General features: G+C 36.7%; 1 protein-coding gene across 1 annotated transcript; it reads left to right on the top strand.

The window, feature by feature from the left end:
* Positions 1-8,185: 8,185 nt before the first annotated feature.
* LOC145671703 (zinc finger MYM-type protein 1-like) lies at positions 8,186-9,376 on the top strand. Its single transcript, XM_081740902.1, has one exon. The coding sequence runs from the start codon at positions 8,186-8,188 to the stop codon at positions 9,374-9,376; it is 1,191 nt and encodes a 396-aa protein (XP_081597028.1).
* Positions 9,377-10,266: the final 890 nt, after the last annotated feature.

The raw sequence follows: 10,266 nt of genomic DNA, 5'->3' as shown, positions 1-10,266 counted from the left end.
TAAAATTATGATTTTGTCTTTCAAAACGTAGAACGAGAAATAAATGTAATATTCTACCTAGGTATTTGTTAAGGAAACCTTTAAAACAGTGACGATTTCAGAGCATGACTTGTGGGAGAATTTGAGACCCTGTCGACATAAATTCGTGGCCATATCTTCTATCATGCTCAAAGTGGACTAATAATGTTCTATCATTCATATATTGACCATTACACGAGGAGAATCTTCTGAAATCATCAATGCTTATAATTAGTTTTCCATTACAAAGCAAAAGATAATAATGAAATATTGAATATACTTAATATTTTGTTTTCAGTTTTGGATTTTAAATTTGCAATTCATATAATGTTCACTTCTAATCGAATTTGAGAGAAAAGTAGTTGCCAAAGATTTATTCAAAGAAATGTTTTCAGTCCTCTGATGAAAATAAGGAACACACTTTTAAGAAAAAAAAAAGCAAAACGAATACTTCCTACAGGATTTGAACACATAAACTTAAGATTGATAGACTATTCACCCAAACCGCTCGACCAGTTCGTCGTCTACATGGAGTTTCTTTAGACTTTTGTGTAAAGTAGTTTCCTGCTCCACACTTTTTTTTTTTTTTTTGTTTATGTCGATACCACTATAAATTTGTGGTGAATATTCGGGCGTTACAGGTCTTGCAATGCACAAAGGTCTTTTTCGTAAAAACTATATTCAATTTTACGTCCTAATAACTTATGTGCAACAAGTTGAATCTGTGGAATGATTAAGGGAGTGATCGTAAATGTTCTCATAGTTAGAAGCCTGGATATGGAAACCCGCTTAACATGGGGATTTACTATTGTGAAATTTGGTATATTCTTCAAGTATATTACATAGACAGTATAATTATTATCAATGACACTACTACTACTACAACTTTTATTATTATTATTATTATTATTATTATTATTATTATTATTATTATTATTATTATTATTATTATTATTATTATTATTATTATTATTATTATTATTAATTGTTACAACTCTATATGTAAACGTGAAAGTAAGGCGGCTTGCATTTGAATACTAAAAAACTAGTTGAATGAGAAACTCGGTAGTCGTGAAGTCTAGGAGTCAAGGACATTGCTCACTAGCTTCTGAATTTGGGTTGAGGGTCTAGGTTGAGTATTCGGGCTCGAGCCAAACACTGTTAAAAGTTATAGGGCACTGGCCAAATATCTTCAAAACTGCTCGATCCGGGTTTAGAATTGTCAACGACTCGAGCAGCTCGGCTTACAGCTCATTCACTATCGACCCGAACCGAGAAGTGAGCTGAGCCAACAACTCACCCAACGACTCGGCTAGAGCTCTCGGCTCAGTTGAGCCGAACCGAGCAGATGGCTCATCCCTACCAAGCCAGCTCGAGCCGATGGTTCACCCCAAGTGAGCCGGCTCGAGCCATCCTCTCAGTTGAGCCAATCCGAGCTGAGTTTGTTATGAAAAATCTCTTGTGTTTTCGCTATCGAGACGAGACGAGATGCGAGCAGTGTCCCCTCTCGTGGGCAACACTATAAGTATTCCATATTACTGTTTAGCTTACATTTCTCATGGCTTTCGTTTTCCAGTGTAATCAGGCCATGATTTCAAGACGAGTTAAAACGAACGAACCATTTATCAAACTCGACTGAACTCGACGCGAAAAACTGAATCGGCTCGGAACTCGAATCGAGGTTATTACCTTTGACTTGACTCGAAACTCAATTTGAATTCGAGTCGAGTAGAGATTTAGCTTGACTCGTGCTCATCCCTATGCGGTAGAAAAAATTGTTGCTTATTATTATTCTGCTAAACTAATTATATAATAATAACAATGTTGTTATGTAAAATTAAAAATACAGAATATAGAGAAACATTACATTACAACTAATAAAATGAGAACACATGAACTGGGAGTGAATCAGGACTTGCCCGTAACTCGAAAATCGATACATGCTTTTTAAAGCTAGTTTCAAACTCTATAATCAACGGGACTCTAGGATAAGCAAACTGATCTGAAAGAACCCCAATATTACATACCATCAGCAAACTATTTTCTAGTAATAAAGTAGGCCTGCTCATCAGAACACAGTTTATTCATATTAACCCCTTACTATAAATCGTTAATTATGGTACCCTAGTTGTTGATAAATATTTTCCGCCGCGGCAGTTCAGACTGGTTACTTTTAAATTTTGTCCACCATCATCCTCAGCTCTTAAGAAAAAAGTATTCTTCCAAATGTTCGAACGGTAAAATATTTTCATTCTCCATCTTTATAAAAAACACACCAATCAAAGTAAAATAGAGTACCGGTATCATTGCACTCCTAGTTCACTCACTGAATGTATTGATTTGGAGTTGCCAAATCTACGACAAAATATTCCAGGTGCTTGCAATCAGTACACGTGATTTTCCTAAGGCTGTCTTCATCTTCCAAAAACAGCAAGTGGCACTATGAACTTGGGAGCACATGGTATTTGCCTCCATCCAGCTATAACCAATGCCCTCAATTTCCTTCGTGCAGTTGAAACCGATTTTCCTCCATGCTGTTGCACAACGACAATTAGTCTAGTTGTCTACGTGTCGAACTGCTGAGCCAAAGGACGAGGGATCGAATCTCGGAGAAGGACATGAAAATTTTTATTACTTGCAGAATTAAACATTTCACCCATAATAAAATGAGCATTCAAACAGTTTGTGTTTCCGTGGAAAAGTAAGAATTTATTTCAAGTTAAACTTGTGAGCAGTGAAGCAAAACGAATTGGGCTCATGGTTGTCCGAATATCTGACGGTTTGAATAAATCATACGACACGCCTTTAGTATGGAGTTAAAGAGCTTTCTGATACGTATAAAGAAATCTCACTGACCTAAAATCCATTACGAAATAGGACCTACCAGAAGCTTCAACACCACGTCTGCGTCACTTCGGTGAACGCTGTATCGAAACTTCCTATATAAATTTCACTCACGTGACGTCTAGTCAGTCGATCGTACTTGGTTTGTTAGCTAACTATATTGAAGGGGTATAGACGAACAATATGCAAAATCCATTTTTCAATTTTGTCAGGAAACGAATAAAATGTGATGCCCTTATGTTTCAGAATTGTTGAACTTTTTTTTTTTTGGGGGGGGGGGCGAAATTTCACTCATCTGTTGTAAATACTGACTACTGCTGTTAACCATTGTTTCTTTAAGTTTTCATTTACACATCGTATCCTCTTTCAAGTAAAGTTCCACATGCCATTCCATTTAGTTTCATATATTCTGTTCGATTACATACTCATTCCTCAATCTCTTATAATATGTCCAAATTAACAAAACGGTTCTCTTGCTTTCTTTCTAATAATGATTATTTAGATTTCAAGAGAATTAATTTTAAATAAACATGCAACCAATTTGTTAATTACTACGAGCGTTGAGTTCTTCCTCATTGTGTGTTAATATATATTCTTCAGTGTTTACATTCTAATAATAATAAATATTTATGCCAAACTTTGATATAATTGCACTATACGAAGGTTAAGTAGGTAATAAAGCAGTTCAAGCCAATATCTTACTTCAATCTGTATCGTAGATTACAATTATCGTTAAAAGAAATTGAATATTCGTATCCAAAATTGATTTTATGTAGGTAGGATGGTAGGGATGGGCGAGACAAGATTTGAGGTCGTCTCGTCTCGACAATATGCTGTAAAAGTGATGTCTCGACTCGAAAAATTTATATTTTTCTATTGGAGGAACTGTGCCTCGACTTGAATTTTGTCAGGAAAATTCTATCTCGAATCCACTCTGCGCATCCCTAAGGATGGACAGTTTGAAGAGCCCAGTATTCCAAAGCTGGCGGGGTAAGTATTCCAACTACACCATTACGCAACATCTATTTCAGATACAACCATTATTATACACTTCATTTCACAAGCTTCTTCTTATAATAACTATCTCGATTTCCTACTTAAATTCAATTATAGATAATTGTTTCTTATGTAGCAGCTAATATTCATGCTATACAGTATAAAACAAGTACACATTCAATGTAAATAAATAAAAATGTAAGATATTACAGATTACTGGCATTGCGATTTAATCCCATTTTAAGCAGTACATATTTTCTAAATAATTGTTGAAATTGCTTTATAAGAATCCAGATTATGAGGTACCCTAAGGTTTTGTAATGCAAATAATAATAATAATAATAATAATAATAATAATAATAATAATAATAATAATAATAATAATAATAATAATAATAATAATAATAATAATAATAATAATAATACATGCATATACAGTATAACCTCGTTAACACGAACTTGCTTAAGCCAAACACTCGGTTAGGACGAACAAAATTTCGGTCCCGGCATCGGTTTATCGGTTAATACGAATTTCGGTTAGCACGAATTACGAACTAATTTTTAGTCCCTTGAGTTAGAAAATATTTTCATTTAACACGAACTTTCAATCCTTTTTTTAAAGATCATTTTTCTTATTTTAGATTTCATTCCAGATCAGTTTTTGTCATACAGTATTTATACAGACGAAAATTGCCTTGTAAGTAAGAGAGAAACCAGGAACAGGTATCTTTCCTGTCTTATGAGGTGTTGATTCTGTCCTCCGTCAAGCGCTGAAAATGTTGGTGCTTGGCAGACGAGCTGGCGACAGCTCGAGACAAAAATCTTCAATCCCCTGTAACTGCAAACTGGTGACAGCAGTCAAAAATACCTTTCCATTACTAGCGGTACCCACCCTGCTAGCGGAGTTGTCAATTTTATAACTTGACCTTGATTTTCTGCGCATAAAATCCATTTGTGGAGGGCACTTATGCTTGCTGTTTCCACCACTTGACCTTCTATGTTCTGTGTTATTCCAAACTGATGTTATAAAGAGGATTGATGGACATAGTACCAATGTAAACTTTAAAAAAAAAATCTTCGAAGATATGATAATAAACTTACTGTAGTGTTTTCACTTGAGGGTGGTATCGAGACCGAAAGTAGTCTCGATCTCGATCTCGTCTCGAATTTGAGACCGAGCCGTGCTTTTCGAAATCGAGATGACACCGAAACTGTCTCAGTCTCGTCTTGATACCATTCTGCGGATGGTATCAAGACGGAGAATAGATTTGGTCTCGTCTTGAATTTGGAACCGAGACGTGCTTTTCGAAATCGAGACGAGACCGAAACTACTCAGTCTCGTCTCGATACCATCTTTAGTGTTATCTATGACATACATAATATACTGTAGTTATATGTATTGTCTGTATACTGTAGTGCGTATGTGTGGAGAAAATGTATTCGAATAATAAAATTTGGATCCCGGTTAACACGAATTTTTTTTAACACGAACTCCTGATTTTTCAATCCCTTGGAATTCGTGTTAACGAGGGTTTACTGTATATAGGTGTATTTTAGGGGACTTCCGGGCTTGATCCGCCCCGAAATTTTATGTTTATTCAAATAAAATATTGTAAAGTGAATGAAATATCTTGTAGAATGTTTACATTTTCAAGAATGAAGTTAGCAAAGCTCCCCGAAATATATATATGAATAATTTTCATTTTGGACGTGTGGTTTTAAGTATTCAACTGTGTTCACATTTCTCATTTTTAGCGTTTTCGTATATGAATTATGGACATGGCGGGCTAGTAAATGGGACAGGGATTTGAAAAGTGATAGTTTGTCGGATAATGTGTTTCCAACCACTTCACAGTGGAAATTTATATTTATAAAAAGTTCTCATATATTTAAAAAAAAAAGGAAGAATAACTTTAACGTTCCGCACGGAGGTTCGAACCGTCGCCATTCGCTTCAGAAATATGAATAGCAGTACTAAACCCGCTTGACCACAGACGCAACTTGCAAGAGCTTGTATTATAATATTAATAATAGCATCGCTCGAGCACAAATTTCTACTTGGATGTTTAAATATCCATTTTCTGTCGTTTTCAGCAATTTCCGCTTAAGATAATGGTTGATTTTGCATATTGGAACTGTGCATGAGGTATGCAATCAATATTAATTTAAAAAAAAAGTAGTTTGATTTTGTTTTTCATTTTCACATCGCTCGGATGACAGTACGATTTGTAGCTAGTGTCTATATAAAGAACGGCGGGAACATGCAATTCCCTGTGTATAGATCTCAGGCCCGTAGCTAGGAGGGGGCGAGGGGGGCTGAGCCCCCCCTGTGGCTACCTTCAGCTCCCCCTGAAACTTTCACCAGTGTTTCAAATGCTTCTATATAAAGAAACGAGCAATGCATGGAAACATTGTTTTTGTTTTTTTCGTATTCAGACTTTGGCCACAAACTAAAGTTATGTTGTTGTTGTTGTTGATTTTAGTTTAGCGTCCCGTTCAGCAGCGAGGCTATATGAGACGTGGACCTACTGATTAACGTGGAATCCGAACCACATGAGCTCCCGCCGGGAATCGAACCCTAAAGTTATGTGAAATACTTTGTCGGAAGCAACATTTCATTTATTTTGCCAACTACACTCCTTCAGTACTTTTATAAAAATAAACCAGAATAAACCAGATGGTTTTGTCTTCTTATTCTGTTTCAACCCGATAGCAGTTGGTATACAAAGAACGCCGTTGTCAGGCCTGGTGGCTTGGGCCATAAATAAGTCACCTTCGAATTCAAGGAGGAAGGTTAGGGATAGAGTTGCTGTTGTGAAATGAGTTGGGGGGGGGAGAAGCCACCAAACGAAAAGAGAATGAAACTAAATGTTTTGTCTTTTTCCCCGTCTCGCCAATTTTCATCGGCGTACAACAGAGGTTTGAAAATATAGATTTTTCATGGCAGTACATTAAATCTTCTTTTACGATCCACAAGTACTTTCGTATGTAGGGTCAGTATAGTAGGCGGAGTGGCTGTTTTATTGCCCCTTCTACTGCCTCTCTTGGTGCCAGTCGGTAGCCATCAGACTTTCTTCGACATCAATAGATAACATTTGTTCATACGCGTAGTTCGTGTGCGTGCGTTAGAGAAGTCAATGTTCCGCAGTGGTGGGTGTTTGTGCTTTAGTGCCGCTCGGAGATACGCATAAGTTTGTGTCTTGGTGGAAGCTGTTTGAGTTTTCAGTGCATTAATCACTAATGACTTTTATAGTAATTAAGCGTCTGTTTTAACTGATTGCGTGCGCATCGTGATGTGTTTTGCGTTCTTTCTGCAAGCACAGTGAGTTTTTTTTAAATTAAGATTTCAGTATAAAAATGGATAAATCTATAATACGTACGAAAGTCACTAGTGACCCCGTTGTTTCCGTTCCATCATCAGCGAATGACAAAAACAAGAATATCAGTACTATACCACAAGATATTTCAAAACCGGGGGAAAATATTAAACAAATAAAACTGGAATCTTATCCTCGGAATAAAGACGGACGATGCTTTCAAACGGAATGGTTTCAGAGATTTACGTGGTTGGAATATTGGCAATCCCGGGATGCTGCGTTTTGTTACGCATGCAGACACTTTCAACCTTATGGATGTAAAGAAGTAGCCTTTACATCTAAAGGTTTTAGTAACTGGAAGGCCGCTCTTGACAAATCAAAAGCAGGTTTAATAAAACATGATGCAACAACCACACATATCGTTGCGATGAATATGTGGGCAGAGAAACAAAAGCGCACAGCTGTAAGGAAACCAGTGTCACTTTTAGTAAATCAAAGTGTACTTGAAAAAATCAGTATTATGTAAAGAGCATCGCGGAAATTATTCAGTTCCTAGCTGTGAATGAATTACCAATGAGAGGGACTTATAATGTTGAAGAACACAAGGAACAGAGCCTCTTCCGAAATATGTTTCAATATACACTAAGAAAGGACGAGAAACTGGCCGATTGTTACAAACAAATTCCTCAAAATGCTTCCTATTTATCTCCGGAAATCCAGAATGATATAATTCAAATGATGACAGATACTGTTCGAGAAAATATTGTTGATGACATTAACAGTGCAGATGTGCCATGGTTCACTCTATTGGAGGATGGAACACGTGACAAAACAATCGAGAAGATGTGGGTATCGGTATTCGATATGTGAAGGACGGAAAAGTTCGTGAGTCTATTTTAAGCATAGAAACTCTGCCATCTCTTAGTGCCGATCTCACACTTAATGTTCTTCGGGACTATGGTTTAGATTGCACAAGACTGTTGAGCCAGTGTTACGATGGGGCTTCTGTGATGAGCGGGAAGAAGGATGGAGTGCAAGCAATAATACAGCATCGACTAGGACGTGATATTCCTTACATACATTGTTTCAATCACAGATTGCATTTAGTAGTAATTAAATGTGTGAACGATATTCCTCTTGTCAAACAACATTTTGATCAGTGTGTCATGCTTTATACTTTCCTTAAAAGAAGTAAAATTGCTACTTTGTATGAAGGTCGGAATCTTGCTCGTCTTTTAGAACACCGTTGGTCAGGACATTTACGGGTAATGCAAATAATTCGCGAGAATTATATGGAAATATTGGAGGTGCTAAAATTGGTCAAGAACGGGAATTTTAATGGGGATGAATTAGTAGAAAGTACTGGACTTATTCTGACTGTTGGGAAATTGCAGTTCCGATTTTGTTTGTTATTGATGAAAAAAATACTTGAAATTCTTCATCCTGTTGATAAAATTCTCCAGTCGCATGAAGCAAGTTTAAGTACCGCACGAAAACTGGTTGATACTGCTGTGGAAACATTGAACAATATTCGAAATGATGAAACGTTTCGAGATATTGTAGGTGAAGCAAATCGCATGATAGAAGATACCCACATTGAAGAAGCTTGTCAACGCCCTTCAAGGAAAAGAAAAATAAGTACGTCACTACAGGATTTTGTTGTAGCAGAAACAACTGGTGTAGGGAATACAGAAGTTGAGTGTTTGCGACAGGTGTTCTACGAGTCGACTGATTTAGTTCTTATAGAAATTAACAGACGATTCCACAGTAACAATGCTTTGTTGGACGCAGTTACTTCAGCAGAAAATCTCAAGCTTCCGAAAACAGACTACTTATCTTCATTAGGAATTAGCATACCGTCTAAAGAAGAACTTGCTGTTGCAAAGGCGTATGTTCGCAAATGTAATTCTTCTGACGCCTTCAGTGAAATCTATAGGGTTAAAATGGCTTATGAAGATACTTATGCTCTACTTGGTTCTATCCGAACATTTGCATGCAGTACCGCGTTATGTGAATCTTCGTTTTCTGTGTTGACCCGCATAAATAGCCCAGAAAGACTTTCCATGAGTCAGAAACGATTGGCCAACCTGGTGTTTCTTGCGTTTGAAAAGAAACGAACTGCAAACATAGACATCATGAAAGTTCTGCAGAAGTTCAACGCAATGAAGAATAGGCGATTGCAGCTTTTTAAAGTCAAGTAAGTAGACGCATTTTCTTTTCTTTTCTTTTTCTTTTTCTTTTTTTTTGTAAGAATCTTGAGTTTTACGGGCCACGGTTATGCCGAATAGGCTAAAGGGGACGGTGATGATGAGAATAAATGAATGAGCTAGTGGAATGAAGAAAGTGGAAGGAAACGGGAGAACCCGAGAAAACCACGCACACGGTGTTTGTCCACCACAAACTTCACTTGGCGTGAGCAGTACCATCATTTCAGATTTTGCTTGGGGGGAGGGCAAGACCTCTTGATATATGTAAAATTTCGCGTTTTTCACTGATTACTACTAGTCCATTGATAACATCTATATAAATCTCAAACTCAGGGGAGGGCAATTGCCCCTCCCTGCCCTTCCCAAAGAACGCCCCTGGGCGCGATCTGGGATCGAACCAGCGTGAACGCTCTAACACTGAGCCACTGTTGTCTCCCTCCCTATTGCTTTATTCATAAGAAAAATAAATTGATGAATCAGCTATACATTCATTATTTGTTATTGGCTTTGATCATTTAACTAAAATTTTAAACTTTTACACACACAGTACAGAATTATAGAGGAGTACGGATTGTCCAAATTGTAACTATAGTATAGCTTATTCATCTATTTTATTTCTGTATTAATTCCTTTATATGAATGCTTTATATCTTACTTCAAACAATTACATATCATTGTTTATTAATTTTTCAATGTAATTCAATTTATACAAACTCTTAGAGTTACTTTTTCTCCAAATTTGTTCTCCACTTTTTCTCCAAATAAGAACTAAATGAAAAAAAAATGCATTTAATATGTAGTGAAAAGATTCTGAAATACGCAGTGTCCAAATTACTAGGGGAATGATGGAGAAATTCCTCTCTATTAAGCTGGATGTCTCATAT

This window comes from Thermobia domestica, chromosome 15, assembly GCF_964235325.1.
Source record: "Thermobia domestica chromosome 15, izTheDome1.hap1.1, whole genome shotgun sequence".
In the NCBI taxonomy this organism is placed as follows: domain Eukaryota; kingdom Metazoa; phylum Arthropoda; class Insecta; order Zygentoma; family Lepismatidae; genus Thermobia; species Thermobia domestica.
The sequence above is the reverse complement of the archived record's forward strand: the minus strand, read 5'-3'. Positions and strand labels throughout refer to the sequence as shown.